Genomic DNA, 21026 nt, shown 5'->3' with positions numbered 1-21026 from the left:
TCATAACATGGCAAACTGCAGCCCACAGGCAACAACAGCTGTCAGTGTGTCAGTGTGCTGACTTGACTATGACTTGACCCAAACTGCATGTGATTATCATAAAGTGGGCATGTCTGTAAAGGGGACACTCGTGGGTACCCATAGAACCCATTTACATTCACATATCTTGAGGTCAGAGGTCAAGGGACCCCTTTGAAAATGGCCATGCCAGTTTTTCCTCACCAAAATTTTGAATTAGTTTGGAGCGTTATTTATGATGCCAGTATCTTCACTCTAGCTTTAAAACTGAGCCCGTTACAACCTAAAAATGGCAAATTGCGTTAATGCATTAAAGAAATTACTGGCGTTAAATCAAATTTGCGTCAACGTGTTATTATCCCGTTAACTTTGACAGCCGTAGTTTATATGTTTCAGCTAATGGCTTCATTTAATAATGGTTTATACATCACCAGACACACACATAAGAATAAGTTTTGGGTTGCCAGGTTGTGGAAAATCTTCCTCCAATATGACACATGTTTAAATCAATTTATCATACTGCAGACTTGTTATAAAAAACCCTGGAATTAATTACTAACACTTATGATTTTAATGCAAACTTGTGATGGCTTATTAAAAAAATAAGAAATTAGTACTTGTTAATTGATTACCAACATTTCTAAATTAATTGTTATAAAATGGAAAGGATAAACACCAACCTGGCAACCAAAACATTGTTGTTATTAATGGCACATAACTGATCAACACAGTGAAATAGTCACCAAATTCCCTTTATTTTTCGTGACGTTGAGCATTTTCTTATGAATGTCCAGCAACAAGGGACGTAAATTCTGCTCCAGTCTTTTCAAAATAAAACTACTTAGTTAGGTTTAGGAATAGATTGTGGTTTGGGTTAAAATAACTAAAATAAAGTGCTGTAACTTAAGTACGGAAGATACCTGACAAATAAATCAACTGTGACTTGTGGTTTCACACGGGACATGAGTACCGGTCTCCTGGGTGAAGGTTCTGTTCTCTTTTTTGACCCACCCATCAACCTCGACCACCTCGCTATGCGGCGTTCGCCGCTCTTTATACTTCCCGGTTCACAATTACGTGGATTACATACGAATTGATTTTGTGCTGACATCACAATACAATACAATAAATTTCATGACTATTTCACGAACTGCTGTGCGACTGGGCTGATATGTAAAAGCCTTTAGTTACAACTTACATACACTTCATAAAGAACGCCGTATTAGAAAATAATACTGCTATTTCTTCAAGCTTTATGTGAAGAAGTCCTTAAATGAGCACTAAATGGTTGTAACATTTCTTAGGGTGCTTTCACGAGCCATAGTTCGTTTGGTTAATCCAAATCTCAGTGAAATTGATACTTTTGGTTCATTTTCTATTCAGTCTGGTTCGGTTTCACAGTGCACAAATTAAAGCGGACCAAATAAAAAAATAATTTGCTAATAATAATTTATCTTTTTCGTCTCGAGAGCTGCCACTTCTATGCATAAGTGTTTCAATTTGAATCAGCACTGATCTACTGTGCACGTGATTCGATTGGAAATGGCCCAAGACCAACTCTCGCAAGCGGTCTCGGACCGGTTGTTTTGGTCTGCACCAGAGTACGATTACTGCGTTCACAACCGCCCAAACGAATCGCCCCAGATTTCGATTAAAACGGACTAAATGTTGGCTTGTGAGAGCGCCTTAAAAGACAAATCTGAAGCTGAACATCTTGTTTTTGCTGACCTCTAGTAGTCTAACTTCTCATCTTGCTACAGTGATGTAGAAGTGTACTCCAGGGTGTGGTCAGTACGCCGTGACATCACAGTTGAGCCTCTTTAACAATTGTCTAATAGAGCCAATGTTGGCAGTATGGTACGTTAGTCTGTTTAAATAACAACTAAAATAGGCCGTGCTAAATTATTACAAAAGCTGCTTGTAGCCTAGTTCATCTTGTGACATAATGGATTTCAGTTTAGTCAAATAATCAGATAACATCTCAGGAAAATTAGATTAGGGTTAAATTCATAGAGGTCACACATACTGTAAAAAGTGACTCTCCCATGGATCAAAATATAAGGAGAGAAATACAATAAAATAAAACCATCCAAAACTCTATCAGAAAGCATGCCTTATAAGGAAAGAGATGAGGAGTATCAGGTGAAAGATGATAAGAGTCAGGGCCTGCTGTGCACATGAGAACTAGTTTAACGGGGGGAAAGTAAATCACAGCTTGATAAACAAGTTAATAGATGACAATACGCTGTGAAATGTTCAGAAATGTCCCTCTGAGTTTCTCCCTCTGCTGTCTGCCTCTGACAAATCTTCAGAGCATCGTCAGCTGTGTGGCCGGGAGATAAGCAGGATGATCGATTTGTTTTGCAGCACAGACAGACAGTCAACCTTTCGCTGTTCAAATTTAATTACACAGAACAAGGAGAAAAAAGATGAGATGATATGGGACAAAGCTGACGAGAAATGGAAGAACAGATAGTGTCTGGACATAGAGATAGAGATGAGGGAATGATTGATGAAGGAGAGGAGAGATGCTGTGGAGAGTCTGGAGGGAAGACTTTGCTGCTTCGTGTCTTTTCTCTCTGCTTCTGAGGAGTTAAGAGGCTTACAGTAAATATATAACTTTTCCAGACTCCACCTGTAACATCTGCTGACATCTGCTGGGCTCTCTGTGAACTTTTTAAACTAAACATAACACACACACACATTTATTTTTTGGCAGCCACTTCAAACAGTGTTCCTCCTGTAATGTCCTCCAGCCTCTATTCATGGACTGGACTGGACTGAAGATCAGTTTACTTAACCGAGCAGACCATGAACTGAACATCCTCCGTTTGTTTCCTTTTATGACCTCCAAGCTTTTTGTATGATTCTGTCGCTCTCTGCCTCGGGACACGCACAAGGTCACTCACCATCCATTCACTGAACAGCATCCTGCAGGTTGCCATGGTAATTAATCTTAGTCAAGCGGCATCCAACACCAACAAACACCATCTATCTATCTATCTATCTATCTATCTATCTATCTATCTATCTTTTCCTCGGAAGAAAATGCTCCTTTAAAACCCAAGAAACTATAAATTTATAACTGACTTATTAAAAACTTTATGTTGAATTGTATGTAGACAATGCATGTTAGGCTGGCCTGCTGTTCACTGATTAAAAGCCTCTCTAAGTTATATTAGTGATTTACTGAAATTAACTAATTGAAAGTGTATCACTTGAAAACTGTCTCTATTTTCCATAAAGTTGTTATCAAATTACATACATCTTTCCAGAAAAAGTTTTTAGGAGGAATGAATCAGAAATTAAAGACCTGTAAAAGTAAAGTATTACCAAGATAATTGATTCGTCTGTTATATTGTTACGTTTACTTTATAGAAAAAAGCTTAAAGAAGAAAAATAAATATATTTTTATGTGCATTCTTGTTGTAAAAGCTATATATTGGCCACATTCAAATTTAGTGCCTATTACTATCCCATTTTGAAACTCAATTAACAGAGCTGAGTCTCTGAAATTCTCCCGCTAGGATTCTGTAGTGAACTTTTTCCATTCTGAATTAACATACTTTAAAGGATAGGTTCACATTTTTTCAAATGCCCACATGTACTTTGAAAGAGTTATTGGTTGCTGTCTCTGTCCATACTGACTGTGAAGAGATCCCTTTCTATTATGACAAAATCAGAAGTTTGAATTTGGAGAGGCAGCTGTCCTTGATGAGGATCAGGTGGTTGAAGCCTTTATCTAGCCCTGGTTTCAGTGCTCATTGTCTCTTTGTCAGAGGTAGTGAGAGTGCTGTCCTGTTTTTGCTCTGTCGGTGTAGGGGTGCATGAATCTGCAGAAGTACCATGTGAACCTATCTGTGGGATTCACTCACCATTTAGCTTTTTCTCTTCTCTGGAGTCTCTCAGAGTGGGTTAGGTCTGTGTGGCCTGCCTTCGCTGGTTCTTTTGTTTCATTTGTGTTCTGGCCAGCTACTCGGCAGCGGCGTTTTAGTTTTAGACTTTTCAAGATATATTGAGTGTAGGGAGCCTTCCTTTTAGGCCTGTTTTCATTTGCCGTTTCCCCTCTCCCTTTAAATCGCTTGCGATTTTTGTGGTGTGATTAACTTTAAGATTCCCCTGGTCCGCAATTGCGTCACTCACCCCCGTTCCCCCTGACAGAATTTGCCAAATCAAGTCTTTTGAGTAAGAAATTCCCTCTTTGTGTTACTATCTCTCCACTGCGGCTCGGCAAATAAACACTGTCTGTATAAATACAAAGACTGTAACTTGATATTAGCTTTAGCTGGACTTTAAAAGACATTTTTGTACAGCATGAGGACTGTTGGTTTTACCCCCCCCACCATCTCTTACTTTGCAGTCACGCTAAGTACGGATCATTTCACTGCAGCTTGAACAGGAGGAATATTTATAATAACTCCTTTAATGTACTCACTTCGCCACTGTTCTGGTGGAATTAGCTGTAAGGTAACGTAAAACGTGAAAGGCTCTCTCTAGAGCCAGTGTTTGGTTAGCCCATTCTGGGCTACTGTAGAAACATGGCAGACTCCATGAAGAGGACTCGCTCCCTATGTAGATATGAACAGCTCATTCTAAGCTGACGAAAACACAACGATTCTTAGTTTCAGGTGATTATACACTAATGAAAACATAGGTATGAATATTATATTCCATTTCTGCTAATAGATCCCCTGAAATGTTACACACTGTTCCTTTAAAGTAGTCAAATCCTGAATAATATGGATAAACAAGTGAAAGCATCGCTGTAAAACTTTCTCTGTGGTTTTTCCATCACAGCATCTCATTAAACTCTCTGGCACAGTGAGATCAGAGTCAGGCCAATGAAGCAGCGAACAGCAGGCTCTCTTCCCATCATGCACCTCTTCTGTGCTCCACTAAGCGGCACCAACATCTATAAAATGTTTGTCCATGACCGGGGTTTTGTTGATCAAATAAAACAACAGCATGTGCCGCGACCCCAACTCACACAGCAGCCACATGATAATAAAGAAAACAAGCTCATTTAGAAACAGTGAAAGGAAGCTGCGGTTGTTTCTGTGGTTCAACACAAAAACACTCACATTTCTTGTGATGGTGAAAGGAGAGCGCTAACTGGCACTTGTTTGAACAAAACAAACGACAAAAGGGCAGTTATCACAACAACAGAATTTATTGCATTAAAGCGGATAAAAAAGTAACGAGACTACAGCTTATTACCAGACTATAGTCATGTCTGGATGCATGTTTAATCAGCAAACAAAAAGAGTGCATAGGCTGGTGTGTTTGTACGAGTTTATATACAATAGAGTGTAATCTGATAGCATGACTTTGTGAGAGTGTGTGTGTGCCTTTAGAGAAACGTTTTGACACAAAGTGAAGCCATATTTTCAAAGTGCCTTTATAATACTACAGATTGGTACAAAGGATGCGGTGTGGAGGAGAGTAGAGGGCGGAAGAGAGGATCGACATAAAGAGTCGTACCTACCTACCCTCCGTCTGATGTGTGTGGCAGTGTGTGATGGTCTGTGTGTGGGTGAGCATGCTTGTTAGAGTGTGTGTCTGACGGGGGCAGAGGGTGAGACTGAGCGCCACTGAGGGTGTCGGATAAAGACGGAGCGTCCACGACGTTGTCTGCCGGGTACAGCTGCATCACCGCCCCCTCCTGGTCAGCCTCCTTACTGCAGGACTGGCAGCTGCAGTGGAAGATCCTCTCCACCAGCTTATCCACACGCGGAGTCTCTTCATTGCCCGGGCACTCCAGAGTCACCTATTCACACACACACATATATACATGCAATTAAATACATACAAACACATACACAGAGAGATAAAATGTTGAGTGCTTTTGTTTTAATATCTGGAGGTACAAAGTCAATGGCTACTGGATTTTCTGTTGGTTTGTCAGTGATCTTATTTGTTTTTTTATCTACCTGTCCTTCGAAGGAAATCAGATTTTTACAATATGTACGTATACTTCTATATGCGGATGGATGATGTGTGTGTTTTGGCTGTATTTTCACGCTAAGAAAATGATTGCGCCATAACTGTATTGTCAACGGAATCGATATAAAATAAACAGAAAATATACAAGCCCCCTGTAAACCTCAGTGTTGCACAAGCTCTTCTAGCTCTCTCTCCAGACCTCACGCAACTTCCCCTCACTGTTTCCATTATCCACTGAAAAATGATCATTCAGCAGTTTTATCAAGATCTACCACCAAGTGCCAAACCAGCATGGAGCAGTATCCTCTTTCATGAGAGCTGACTTTGTTTTGTTTCAGACTGAATTCTGTTTAAAGTCCTGCAACAACAATCATAACCACAGACATAAACATTCATTTCCAGATAATTAGAAGTAAGGTGAGACTGTAGATGCACGTTTTCTGGATTTTCTCAAGTAACAAAAATAGCACGAAAATTAATTAATCTACCAGGTGACAGCACTCCAAGAGATACAATATTTTCCACTGAAACATGAGGCGACCTCACCTGTGATCCCACCCGCCTAGCGTCCCTGGCAGCTTTCCAAACTACATACACTACACCTCACTACAAAGCCTTTGTTGTCGAGAGACTGGATTCATTCTGGCTAACACGGACAATGAACTTTAGAGGAATAAAAAATACAAGATTATGGTTCATAGGGAACCGCAGAAGTCTGACACAAATCTTTTTAAAATCCCCCGTTTCTGTGTTGTGTTCTCCGCTGAACACGGTGATTCTTTCATGTTGGAAACCTGTGGTTTTGTGTGCAAGTTTGACAAGTCAGTGTTGGTGTGTGTGCTTGCTACATGAGCTAATGTGCAATAAATCTTACCACTTCCCACTGTGTCTGGGCAGGCATGCAGGAGTCACAGTGCACCAGGGACTCGGTGGACTGTGGGAACGTGTTGGGGACGCTGTAACTGAAACACTGGCCCAGACAGGCTCTGTGAGGAGGACAGAGTGCATTAGTGCGTGATTCAACTGCACAGCCAGAGCGTTCAGAGCTGTGGATGTGTGGTAGCCTCAGGCCAGACACAAAATCACAAAATGGAGACTTGTTATTCAGAAAAGTTCTTTGTTTATATACTATATACATTATAGACTCGAATTTAAATTCCTGTTTAAGTTTTGACCAATTTGTTGCTGCATTAAAAAGGTTTACACTTGAATTGTAATTTCTTTTAATTTTGAAGATTTTTTACCTTTAAGTTGCTGGTGCACCATATATTATTTTAATAATAAATAATTCAGTAAATTTATATCTATGTATTTATTTGTTATATTTTGTTTTTACAAAGTTAGGATAGCGATGTTTAAGTCAAGCCTGATGTTGCCTTACACATAAAATAATGATCATAGTCACTTCCACACAGTGAGGCATACAGCTTATTATTTAAACACTGGTATCGGATCAGTACTCGGTATCGGCTGATACCCAAAGCCCAGATGTCGCTATCGGAACTGAAAAAGTCAGATCGGTGCATCCCTAATATTAATACGTATGTGTTTTTGTTTGTTTATCATTACTACTATTTTACTTGAATGTTGAAGTACTCTGTACACATGTGTATTTTTTCTCTTCCTTTCTTTTGAATAATTTTTTTCATGCACAAATATAAAACTTTATATATCTAACATATTGCACTATAAATTATGCACCATCTGTTTTCAATAAAACAAATCTTAAAAAAAGAAAAAGAAAAGAAGAACAAAACAAACGATGAAGCCATCCTCGTAACAAGTGTTTTCTGTCTCCAAAGCCCGAAATAGCTTATTGCTCCATTGTTGTCCAAAAACACATCACTAAGCCACATTGTTCCGTCATTAACATGAACATGGGCCTGCTGCTGTAAATATTCACTAGAGCAACAAACCAGTGGCTGAAAATAGCCCCCGATAAATGCACTATTTACTCCTGTTTGAGCGTTGTTTGTCTGCAACTGTTTTAGTTGTGTTGCTTTCATTGAGCCTTTCTTTAAAATGAAAGTATATATTCATGACCTGTTTCTAAAGATGTCCTCTGTAGGAACCAATGAGCTTTTGGCTGAATGCCCCAGATAGGTTAGGAAGGTATTGAAAGTATTGAGAGACGGACTAACACATTGGTAGTTTTTTGTTTTTTCATGGGATTTGTTGACAATAAGAAACATATTAATATCACCAGCGTTATCCTTTAATATCAATGCCTGCAGTTTTCCAACCAAATATGTATCGAAATCAACATGCAGAGTTGTAACTTGCTCAGAATAGTGCAGTGTAAGTAACTTGTTATTTCTTCATACTTATACTTCAAGTGTAATGGATGGATTAGCTATCTCACAGGAGTGTCAAGTCTGGAAAACAAATAACTTCCTGAAAGGCAGAAAAATAGAAAAATCTAAAACACTGTTGTATGTTTTAAATCCCAGTTGGTACTAGGGTTGTAGCGAGATGAGATTTTCACGGTACGATAACCATCTCAGAAAATATCACGGTATTACACTATTATTATTATTATTATTATTATTACTATTATTATTATTATTATCATCAGTTACAATGACCCTGAAAGGAATGAGAACAGAATTATAATAAACAAACTGTAATATGTTATATAAAGCATGTTAGTTTACATGTTAGCAGCACTATGGCATGTAATTAACTACTAAATGAAAAGAAAAATCCGCTGTGAGCTTTTAAAATAATAATAAATGATTATTAACAATTAACATATAATGTATATATATATATATATATATATATAATGTATCTTTAACTCACACACTCCCTTATGTCTGTTTTTTTTTCAATACAGTAGATGAGCAAATGTACAGGGTATGATAACTGTCAACTTCCATATCACGGTGTACCTTGATACCGGTATACCGTTACAGCCCTAGTTGGTAATAACACAAATATGTGTTTGTAGTAAACTGTCTGTAACATGCAAAATCTCTACAGTGTGGTACTTTAAGTTGAAGCACAGCACTATGTCAGTGCTGACTCCAGTGTGTCCGACAAACTGAATGAGGCATAACTGTGAGGATGCAACTTATTGACATCTGGACATTTCTACTTTAGCCTATTCACTTTTTTCAGCTGCTGGAGAAATGATCAGAAGGAGAAAGAGAGAGCGAGACAGAGAGGGCCTTCATCCTCCTGACCTGTTTTGAATAGAGCGAGGCTGACATCCCGTGTGCCCGACTATCTGTGTGATGTTCTTGGCTTCGCACCAGGCGCTCTTGTCAGGGAACAGCGCCAGGCGGTTGATGTGTGCAGGCGGTGCCGCTGAATACAGTGCAAACAGTGCCCAACAAATCTGAATCCTCTGCCACATGACTGCACCTAAAGGGGCAGAAAACCACAGCATGTTACCGCTCTGTTAACCTTGTTCCACATTAAAAAACACATTCAAAAGAGTAGTCACGCAATCTCTTGATGTTTTCTGACGTCTACTGGTCGGATGTTGCCTGGCTTTGCATATCCCTGCAGATGTGGATTGGCAACTTAAAGCCCCTTTTGCTTCATATTTTCTCCAGTTATCATGTTTGGCTCATTTGAATGATTAAAAGAGACAACTTCTTAATTATGTGTCGCAGAGAGAACATTATACTGGGTTCATAGTGTCCTAAAAGAGACAATACAATAGGGGGGAGGGAGGAAATGTCTGCTCCTACCACCTGACTCTAATACCAGGTCTGCTCTGTTTCACTCTCTTCTTTAAAAATGCCTCAACCAGTCACGTCATTTACAACCTACCAAATCGTTTTCTCCTGCTGCTTATAAAAAAGTGTCTGTGGTCTCCCACGTAGACGACTTAGCACACTTTTCAGCACTTCCATATGTCTCTGACACAAGAAACTTTGTCTACACAAAACAATAGAGCGCTCCTCATCTATTGTGTATGGATAGAAAAGATAAAGGGGCGTCTCGGGTGTGCTGTTGTGAGGGAGGAAGACTTGCTTTAATAAATATAGATATTTCTTTACAGACTTCGGGCTACTTTCTTTAAACACAGCACACTCCACAGACTCTATATTAGCGTTAGAGTGGTAGTTTAATAGGCTACTCTATCAAAAAGTAAGCACAACTACAAGCCAAGTATACCTTTCTGTAGGCCTATAAGGCAAGAATACTTAATTATACTTTTCTTAAGTATATCTCGAACAAACGATTAAGCACAAGTAGACCTATAAACAAAGCACACTTAAACTTTTCTGTATACTTGTCAGTATGAGCCGAATATACTTATGTATACTTTTGTTCTCTGATAAGTACATAAAAAATAAACTGAAAGTATACTCTCTTATTTTAGATTTAAAAGAAGTATACTAATAGCACACTTGAATAAACTTTTTTTTGGTAAGGGTATATTTCCCAGTTATACTTTATGTAGTAAGTATACTAATATCAATGTACTAGTAGTATACCTGTAAGTGTATATTTCTTGGGACTTAATAGGCCCACTTTTTAGTTTATACAAGTATACTTTTAAGTATACTTTAAGTATAAGAATAGTAAACTTTGAGTACACAGCTAGTTTCCACCTAACCTTTATTTTGTACTGCAACTATACTTTAAGTATACTGATCGTTTGCTAGTTTTATACTTGTGGCCTGCTTTTTAGTTCACGAAAGTACACTTTGAAGTATACTCTCAGTAAACTACTAGTTTAAAAGTTTTTATACTGTAAGTATATACTTGTAGCCCACTTTATAGTTTATGAAAGTGCACTTTAAAGTATACTCTCAGTAAACTACTAGTTTAATAGTTTTTATCCTGTTAGTATACTTGTATACTTGTAGCCCACTTTATAGTTTATGAAAGTACACTTTAAAGTATACTCTCAGTAAACTACAAGTTTAATAGTTTTTATCCTGTTAGTATACTTGTAGCCCACTTTATAGTTTATGAAAGTGCACTTTAAAGTATACTCTCAGTAAACTACAAGTTTAATAGTTTTTATCCTGCAATAATACTTGTATAAACTTGTAGCCCACTTTATAGTTCATCAGTAAACTACTAGTTAATAGTTTTTATCCTGCAAGTATATACTTGTATAAACTTGTAGCACATTTTTTTTTGTAGCAGAGATTGGGCAAAAATGACTTGTGAGCATCTCTGCTTTCTAGTTCATGAAAGTAATACTTTGTATACTTTAACTTGCTGTTTCAGAAAGAGTATAAACGAATATAACGACTATAAGCTCTTTATTTGCCCCCTGACCTTTACTATAGTTACAGTAGACTCTGACCTTTACTATAGTTACAGTAGACCCTGACCTTTACTATAGTTACAGTAGTAAACGGTTAAATCTGAGTTTGAATCTGTCGTTAGGGATCAGTTCCCATGGTGAAGTAACGTACGTTAAACGTCAGTTAAGCTACTTCAACTGCCGTTTAACGGCTGATAACAGGCTAAACAGATATAAGAAATCTTCTCTTTTCTAGTTTTCTTTTATTTATCATACTAAATTTAGCCATGTAGTTAAAACAAGAGTGATTTTACTTGATTTTACACCGGTAAGATGATCTTTGAGTTACTTAGAATGGTGGGAGAAGTTTCAACCGTCATTTTTAAACAAGTGTCGCAGCTAACGAACTAACGGATGAAAAGTACCGTGACGTGACGGTTATTCACTATCACTAAGACATTTAACGTACTTTTCAAACTGTAGTTACCAGTTATAATGTCGTGACGTTACTTTCTGAGTAACGAGGCCTTAACAGTGGTCGTATATAGCTGAGAGTAACTCTCCAGCAGCTCACCTTCCTCCGGAGGAACAGCCGGTTGAGCTGCGCAACGTCCCGCTGAGCTGAGCTGAAACCTGGACTCCTGGAAGAAGCAGAGGATGCGGTGCTGCCGTCCGATATCACCGTGCGCTGATAATTAAAGGAAAATGTGAGCACTTCGAGGAGACTTCCGAGCCCAGTTCTTGTCATAAAACACAGTTACATCATCCGGACAGAGAAGGAGCCGGTCCGTGAGACGGGTGAGTGAAGGATTGATGGGGAGATGGAGGTTATAGTAGTTCTGAGCTCTATCTCATCCAGAGTCCATCAGCTCAGACCGGACCTCCCACTTTACTGTTCTCTCTCTCAGTCCACTGTTAAGTTCAACCCTGTAACTGTAACTCCGCTGAGAAACACCCTCCAAGTTGTTGTCTTTTGTTGTCAGACTGTGTAGCAGAGCTGAGGCGCGGTTGAGCCCACGGACAGGAGTCCCCGCTGAGCCGGTTCTGGACGAAGGAGAGCGGGTAAGAGGAGGAGGAGGAGGAGGAGGAGGAGGACTGGTGGGAAGGTTTCCAATGTTTCCCCAAAGTAGGAGCGAGGCCAAACCACAGATTTACAGAGATTTACAACAAAATATAACAAAATAGGGCATATTTACAGTCATGTGTGTTAACTTTTGCTTTACTAACATTTAAAATTGAAACACTAATATTAGTGTAATAATGTAATAACAGTATGTGAATCAATGATCTGATCCAGTTGGACTTATATCAACAGCAGGTTATTTAACTAAATGATAAGCGCATGACAACTTGATCTAATTAATGCCTTAATATGTTGAGTGACCACATCCCAGCCAACATTTGTATGTGGGACCCATGTGGGTAGTAAATGGGCTGAAAAATGGGCCCTATATGGGATGGTCCATGGGTTACATAATGGCCCCGTGCCAATTGCCTTTGTGGGTTTCATGCAGGAGTACACTGGGCCCAATCTGGGCGACATAAACCAAAACCCATCTCGGCCCCAGGTTTAAGTTCTATGTGGGAACTACATGGCCTGAAATATGGGTTGTAAGTAGGTTTGTCCACAGTTTCCATGTTGGCCCCATGCACTAATTTCCCAGTAGTGACCCAAATAGGACCCACTTGGGTAGCCCACATTGGGAGCACATGTGGGACCAACTTAGTTGACCCAAGTGGGCGCCATTTGTGTTGCCCATTCTGAGCCCATGCACTAATTTCCCATTAGTGACCCACCTAGAACCCACTTGGGTAGCCCACATGGGGAGCCCATGTGGGACCTACTTAGTTGATCCAAGTGGGCCCATACCCACTTGGTACCCAGGTACCCCCAGCATAACCAATGTGGGGCCCACATAACCATATTGGCTGGGATGAGATGCCGAATGGCAATAGGTAACCTTTGCTGACCTGTGAGTCAACTCCTTTAAAATCCCATTTAAAAAAAGGGAATATGGAGCCTAACATCTGAGCTTTAAAGGTCCCATATCATGCTCATTTTCAGCTTCATACTTGTATTTTGTGTTTCTACTAGAATGTTTACATGCTGTGTTGTTAAAAAAATATTCAAGTAAAAGTTCAAGTTCAAGTAAACATTATACCGACTTGTGTACATTTACTCAAGTACTTCTTGGTACTTGTACCATTTTCATTTTATGAAAACTTACTAACTTACTTTTTACTTCTACCAATACATTAGTATTGGTAGTAGTATTGGAGGTATTGTACTTTTTGCTCCACTACATTTACTTGGCAGTTATAGTAACTTCACATTTTACATACAAAACATATGATCACAGTATAAAAAACAATGCATTGTTATACATTAACCTACTCAAGTAGTAAAGTAGTAAAATCCGCTCCACCTTGACAGACTATACAGCAGTAAACATTTACTTGCACACCAATACATTAGCAGCTAATATTAATATACAGTAATAGTATATCAATCACAGGGGGGCATTTTCTGAATTGCATACATTTACTTTTGATACCCATAAGTACATTTAGATAATAATACAATACAATACAATAAATCTTTATTGTCCACCAGGGTGGAAATTTGTCTTTTGCTCACCAAACACAGGAAACAACAACATTAAAAAAACAGACAAGCAGTTAGTAAAAAAACAAATACAGACAGTTAATGTTACACATTAAAACAGTTGATGTCAGTGTCTGTGGCTTAGATCTGTTCACGTTGAGTTAAGAATATTGATGGCACTTTGGATAAAGGACTTTTTAAACACATTTGTATTTGCCAGAGGGACTCTGTAGCATAATTTATTATAGAATAATAATTTTTGCTGCTGGGCCTATACTTGTAATTGAGTATTTTTACAGAGTGGTATTGCTGCTTTTACTGAACTAACAGATGTGAATACAGCAGCTGCAAGCTGGAGTCATGCAGCAGCACATATGGCATGTCTGGTCTTACATTTCATGCCAGACATTCACCAACACCGACTGAACAGATTTTGTCACGGGATGAACAAATGTGATTAGGTAGCATTATTAGACTGGTAATTATGATTCATCATGGAGAATGTTGTAGACAGGCACAGACAGGTATGGCCTGCCTGGTTTCACCTCAGCTGTGTCACCGGTACCCCTCACCCACCCCATTCCTGCACTTCATCCTACCTGCTTACAGGTGTTCAGCCTGGCTCGTGTCCATAAGCACCCCCATCTGTCTCACGCTTCACTTGCAAACAAATATTTTAATGGACAGGGGACGAGTGACACGGCTTAATGTCTGACATTGCCCATTATGTGCTCACATTGCTGAGAAAACTGTAACTGTGACGGAGAGAGAAAATGTGAGTTAGAGAAAGCATGCATGCGTCAGTGTCTTCTTTGATGTGTAAGTGTAAGCCATGTGTTGTGTTCAGAGTGCAAAGTGCAGAACTCACCTGTTAGTAATAAGAGCGAGCTCCAGTCCAGAAATGGCATTCCTCTGCATTCCACGGATTCTGCTTCACCAGGGGTCTGGATAAACGTGTGCGCCTGCACACGCTCACACAATCCCTTTTCCTCTCCTAGCAGGGTCGTGCAACCACACATGAGTGATCAATCACACTCAAAACAATCACGCCAAAACAGACTCACGGCCAACGAATACACAAGACGTAAGAGATTCTTTCTGATATGGAGACGTGTACTTTTCAAACTCCCTGTAAAGAAAACTCAGTTGCAGCAAACACGCTTGTCTAACTCATAATCATACCGTGCACATGCTTGATCTAGCATGTGATGATCAGACTGGGTTACTTCTCTGTCTTCAGAAATTAATCTACCCATTATAGTATTAAAATAAATCTTTAAAAGAGGAAAACTATATGACAAAGTTCATGTCAAACATAACTCTCTTCCAACACTATAGCACTAGTCTCCCACCAAGTTCATTTTTCTTTATTCCATCATTCTGTGCAACTTTTCATCCTCCCACTCTCTAACGGAGCTGCAGATGCTGAACCTGGCCCTCATTCCAAAACAGCAGGAGTTCGAGTCTCCCAGCTCATTAACACACAAAACTGCCTCCCACCCCCAAAACCACATTTCATTCTCCTCAAACATGCATACATAAAAAAAGGGAGAGAGAAACAAGAGTTTTCCAGAATCGCTTTATTAAATATACATTGACCGCCATTTGATAAACACAATGTGGGAATCATTGGACGTTAGTGCCAGGGACAGAAAGGAGCAGCAAAACAACACAAAAACGGACGGGCAGCTTCATGGCAACTCCTGCTCATCTTTTTAGTCCTTCACTACTGGTCCTGTAAATGAGCACACACAAAAATCATGTGTTAGTGTGTTACAAACCTCTAACAAACAATACATTTTACCCTCTGTATTCTCACCTTAACCATGCGGCCATGAACCAGGTACGGTGACCTGAAGTCATGCTGGCAGTTGGCGTATCCCATGCCCAGTCCCAAACCTGAACCAAGTGAGACGGGCCATGTGCGACCTGGGGGAGAAAAGCATTCACATGTAGAGGTTACAAAAAAACCTGCAAGCACAAGTCTACCTTAAGAAACAGCACTTACGTTTGAAGAGAAGGACGGAGAACACAACGCCCACAGCGAGGCCAGTTACTGCAAAGAGGAAGAAAAAAAAAAGAAAGTATGAGTGCCGTGATTAAACTACACTTCAAAAAAAAGATTTGACCTTAGTACTGAGGTAGCGTGATCATGTCTGATCCAGTACAAAATCTTCCTGGCACAGATGTAGATCTGTTGTAATGAGGTCAGCGGGGTGCCGCTATTATGTTTGATGCAAGAGTTGGTAAACCGCACAAGTTAGCAAGACATTGCTCATTAGGAAAATAGAGGGAGAGAAAAAGCAGAAAGAGTACAAACATCCAAGAAAGAAAGAAAACAGTAAAAAGGGGTGCAAGAGAGGGGGGAGTAAAAAAGGGGCAAAACGCCAGTGTCCACGAGGCAGAGGGCAGGAGAGGTCAAAGAGTGCAACACATGTGCAGGTAAGAAATGTCTTGACCCAGTGTGGTCAAGCAGGTTATTCAGTGGCACAGGAGCTGGCTCAGTTGTTTGAAGTGCTCAGACCAGAGTGGGATCTCGAGGAGGAATGTGTTTGTGCGTTTAACTTCACCTCGCTGCAGGCCACACCACACCCAACAGCAGGCCAGCCAGCACAGAAAACACATAAAAAAAACAGCCATTTGGGCCCCTCCGACTCTTAATTGGATTCAGGGAGCTATGCAGCATGACCGCCTGAACCAGAACCCTCAGACTGTTCTCTATTGCACAACTTACAAATGTCAAACAAGACCACAAAAGACACCCTGGCTATCAGTGCAGATCAACAATAAATTATTGTCCTCTGCGTCTATCTCAAGCAAAGATTTAGTTAAATTTAAGGTTCTCTGTCTTTCTTTGCTCTTCAGCCAGAGCTGTTTTGAAGCCCCTGATTTTTTTTTTCCACTGACAGTGATACAGTAAAAGCATTGGCAAAATATGAGGGCTGATCAACATCTCATTTTGGCATCCTCTCTCTTTGTCTGGACGTCTCCAAGGGGGACGGATTATAACAAAAACATTTGTGCTGCAGCAGAATGAACTGCATAACCCACAGGCCAGAAAATACTCCCAGAAAATAAAGTCCAGAGCTGGTTAATGGTACTGTGATTTATTTCTTCATTATTTCAGGTATTTTCTGGAAATGGCATCAAGGAAGACATTCATTGTCAATCATAGTGATTTTGTGAATTTAGTTTAAAAAAATATACAACTCAAGTCGTACAGCCTGAGTCACGTTGCAATTTTAAAATGATTGACAACACATTTCTTTGTAGAACTAGTTGTGTTTCTGTGTGTTGCAGGGGACACGGTTTAGGATTTGCACAGCTTGAGTGAGAAACATAAACATAATACACTTAATATGACGATCTGTAACTGTGAAGTCATGTTCTTTTAAGGGTGCAGCTCTTCTTACTTCTGACTCTTTTCACTTCCAGTTTTTAGCCATACCAGCGGTGTTGGGTCTAGAGAGGGCAAAGTCGTCTTTTTCAGTCATTCCACATGGTATTCATGGTACCCTTGGGATATTTTGTAATAACTCTGGTGATGCCCTGACATAATAGTGCCATCATCAGGTCAAAATTTTAAATTTGTGCGATATGGTATGACTACTGACATTCCCTCAGCTATACTTTCACCTGTGCAATACTCATACTATCATTAATACTACATTTATACTGTACATTTGAAGAAATACTCTTATTTAATTCTTATTTATACTATTCTTGCATTTATATTTAACGCACTTAATAGATCCCACTTCTCAGCATTTTGTATTTAATTATTTACACTGTGATAATATATTGTATGTGTTTGATGCACATATTTCTTATATTTATTTTTTTATTATTTATTTATATTTCTCTATATTGTGTTATATACTGTAGCATTATCTACATAACTTACATGTTACATACTCCTTTATTTATTTTTTCTTACATTTCTTTACGCTTATATGTAAGAGCAACTGTAACGTCCTAATTTCCCCCTGTATGGGGACCAATAAAGTATTTCTGATCCTGATTCTTTGTGTTTTGTGCTAATTAGACAATGCTAACCTAAGACAGTGAATATGGTAAAACATATATATATGTTACACATCAGCATTGTGAGCATGTTGGCATACATGCAGTGAAGAGCTGGCCTGTCTCTCTCTAATATTGTTTATAGTTCCTCAAATTAAATACCATGTTTCCAATAAACACAGTTGTTTCCTGTTATGAAGAGGATGTTTCTAATTGTGTGCACCATCAATGCACATGCTTTCGCTTCAGAAAAAGAAGTTGGATTTGACTTCTCTCATTTCACTTTTATCACTGGCCAGTACGTATTACCTCTCTTCCTTTGCTGTACGGAGCAAATCCTTTGTAGGATATCCAAACGTTTTCCCACATAATCTGAACCTGGGGCACTAAATATATCAAATGTAGGGCAGAGGCACAAGAGGATACCAACCTTTTATGTGATTGTCTTGTTTATGGTATATCTCAATTTATTATATTAAAATGCTAGCAATCATTAACACACAATGTTACACAAAATATTAGGAGGACTAATATTAGTAACTAACAAAAAAAAACTGAGCATCAAGCTCCTGAGCAGAACATCTGCTGCCGAGTTTCTCTGGCTACCAGAGACACCTTGGCACAGCTGGCAGTTTGCTACACAGAGTGAGCTCAAAGAAGTGCCACAATGCAGATGTTTTTCCTCCGAGCAAGAGACATATGTCATTGTGCCGAAGTTGACGTCACTAAGTGTCTTTTGGGACAGATTGTTTGCCAGTCTAAGTATTTGAGTGCTGGGCCAACAATGTTCCAAATACCACAGACAAACTCTGCATAAAGACCCCATGGTGATCTGCTCAACACTGTAATGCAGCGTTGTTTCATCAGTGATGACTGGTTGACAGACGGCCAGAGGCAATGGACGAAACCAAAACATCTATTCATTTTAATTTTACTTTCTCAAATAAAAAAAACAACCCTATTTATGTTGTTACTTAACAGAGGGTTTTGGCAATGAATTCAAACATGTCTGTTGTGAACTGTTGAATAGTGTGTATTATATATTAAAGGAAATGTTGATACATGTCAATGTGAAGTGACTGCAGAACAATGAAAAATGATTTTGTTAAGTCAACAGACTTGTAGTAGCCTAACACTGGTCAGATTGTTCCCTTCTTTCTGCTGATAATGGGATAACTTTAGCAAAAAAATCTCAAATATAATTTTAAATTTAGACTTTATTTGTTGATCATGGTTGTAGGGTGTACGTGCCATGCTAATGTGTTAAAAGTCCATTTGGGCAAATAATTTGTATTAATATGATGTAAAGTAAATTTATTCCTGGATCAAAGACCATGAACTTACTACAGATTTGATAGGTTGTTTCTGCTTTCCAGTTGGTGCCTGAACTGCTGGCCACAAGTAGACCATCGCCAACACTGGCTTAAAAGGTATTAGCTATACAAGAGTTCGTCCACACTAAACTGGAAAAATCTAAAAAGGCACCTCATCAGTCCATGCTCAGCCAGCATTTTTCTCACCCAACAAATGTCATTTTTCATAAACAGTCTCTCCAGAGTGGATAAATCTCAAACGGCTGGCTTTACTTTTTAGTACTGACAGGATAAAGCTTTTAGAAAACAATAACATATGTCGTCCCTGACAGGCCAAGTTATGAAGACAACCATCTGTGTCACACGGCACAGCTGATGCCATTGTCCTACATTTCCATTTTTAAGATAGGATTCAATCACCATTTTATGCTCATTCTGTCTGACAACAGTATATAATATTAACTGAGATGATGCATTAAAACACAGTATAGAGAGTAGGAGGGGACAAACAGTGGTTTAACAGAGCAGAGTTATCATGTTTCTAATGGTTTAAGGGTTTTAGTGTAGACCGACTTTTCAGATTTACCCAGTTAAGTGTGGATGTGGTCTGAGTTGAATCTGCACCTCTGGCAGTCTCAACCAGTAGACCACTTACACACCAAAACCTGACAATAACTGCACTATACTGTATACTGACTGTGCATTATCATTACTACTCAGGTGTAATTCATACTGTGCAATATTTTCAGGTGGAATTTCATTTCATTCTCACTGTGCAATATCATTTTTCCACTTGTGCAATTTTTTTTAATAGTCTGTTTATTGTTAATACTGTATATACTGCTTCTATTGAAATGGTTCATATTTTCTTTCAATTTGTTTACCTGTTCTTTTTTTTTTTTTACTGTGTTAGCTGATGCATCTTGTTTTTTTGCACTATTTTGCACTGTACTACAGGAATATCTTATCTTATCTTAACAAAACAGATGATTCTGTCATTTTGTAGCCTGTATGTTAGTTTTAATGGCTAGAAAATCACGAACTTCAGAATAGGACCGTTATTGTTGCTATATAACTGTAAAAAAAACCATTGTGGGTGCTAAAGAGATGAGACAGCCTCGCCAATGAGGACAATATTAGTCTCAGGCTGAAAGTAGACAGAATGATCCTTTAAGGCTGTGATCCACCCTCCATACTGTGTTACTCCAAAGGTGACATTCACACACTCAGTACAGTCTGTTAATCAAAAACACATAACCTGGCCAACTCTAGTTTCTATCCCAACACTACGTGGTCTTCTTTTAATCTAATAATTCCTCCACATGTTCGTTTTATGCATTCAGAAGACAGGTTGACCTCAGTAATGTGTCCCAGCATGGCCACACACACAGATGTGTCCTAGAAAAGGAGCTCCACTGACCTGCAGCACCATTATTTACCATATATAATATACTGCAGAATACCTAATGACAGCGTTACATCATTATATCACATGTATGAAGAGACATTAACCTGTTTTCACGGCTGTATCAGCAAGACAACGGTCCCATTTCCGTCCGTGTTCGTCTGCCATGTTTTCAGCTGTCAGGAAGCTCCGCGAAATCTCGCGAGAGAAATGTAGAGTCACGTGAACTCACTCCACCACACCATCACCAGAATACCACTCTCTTATTTATCATGGGTTAATATACTATTTTAGTTTTAGTAAAGTTTTAGTTTTTTTTTATTCAGCTCCTAAAATACCTGAATATCTCTTTTGATATTTTAATAATTTTATTTACAGAATTTACACCCTATGCAGTTTCCATGCAACACTATATATATATTTTTTGTCAGCAGCTCAGACTGTTTACTAAAATAACTGAACATCTCTTTTGATATTTTATTAATTTTATTTACAGATTTTACA

At 38.9% G+C, this 21026-nt stretch overlaps 2 protein-coding genes and 1 long non-coding RNA gene across 3 annotated transcripts in view; 1 reads left to right on the top strand and 2 right to left on the bottom strand.

Moving 5' to 3' along the window:
* LOC141767701 (uncharacterized) overlaps positions 1-9096 on the top strand; it is a 77449-nt gene extending 68353 nt beyond the window's left edge. The window contains exon 4 of the long non-coding RNA XR_012593914.1: positions 9082-9096. This is a non-coding gene — a long non-coding RNA (uncharacterized LOC141767701). The remainder of the gene's footprint in view (positions 1-9081) is intronic.
* Positions 5170-9319, bottom strand: nbl1 (NBL1, DAN family BMP antagonist). The gene is made up of 3 exons (XM_074635212.1): positions 9147-9319; positions 6836-6947; positions 5170-5785 (listed from the first exon to the last, which is right to left on the bottom strand). Exons 1-3 carry the CDS (start codon positions 9317-9319, stop codon positions 5504-5506), a joined length of 567 nt encoding a protein of 188 aa, XP_074491313.1. The 3' UTR covers positions 5170-5503.
* A 6024-nt stretch (positions 9320-15343) lies between these two features.
* On the bottom strand, positions 15344-20772 carry LOC141767695 (MICOS complex subunit Mic10-like). The gene is made up of 4 exons (XM_074635251.1): positions 20630-20772; positions 15790-15837; positions 15601-15710; positions 15344-15516 (listed from the first exon to the last, which is right to left on the bottom strand). The coding sequence occupies exons 1-4, from the start codon at positions 20688-20690 to the stop codon at positions 15508-15510; spliced, it is 228 nt and encodes a 75-aa protein (XP_074491352.1). The 5' UTR covers positions 20691-20772; the 3' UTR covers positions 15344-15507.
* Between the last annotated feature and the right edge of the window lie 254 nt (positions 20773-21026).

Source organism: Sebastes fasciatus, chromosome 1, assembly GCF_043250625.1.
Source record: "Sebastes fasciatus isolate fSebFas1 chromosome 1, fSebFas1.pri, whole genome shotgun sequence".
Lineage (NCBI taxonomy): Eukaryota > Metazoa > Chordata > Actinopteri > Perciformes > Sebastidae > Sebastes > Sebastes fasciatus.
Note: the sequence above shows the minus strand (reverse complement) of the source record. Positions and strands in the feature narration are given on the sequence as shown.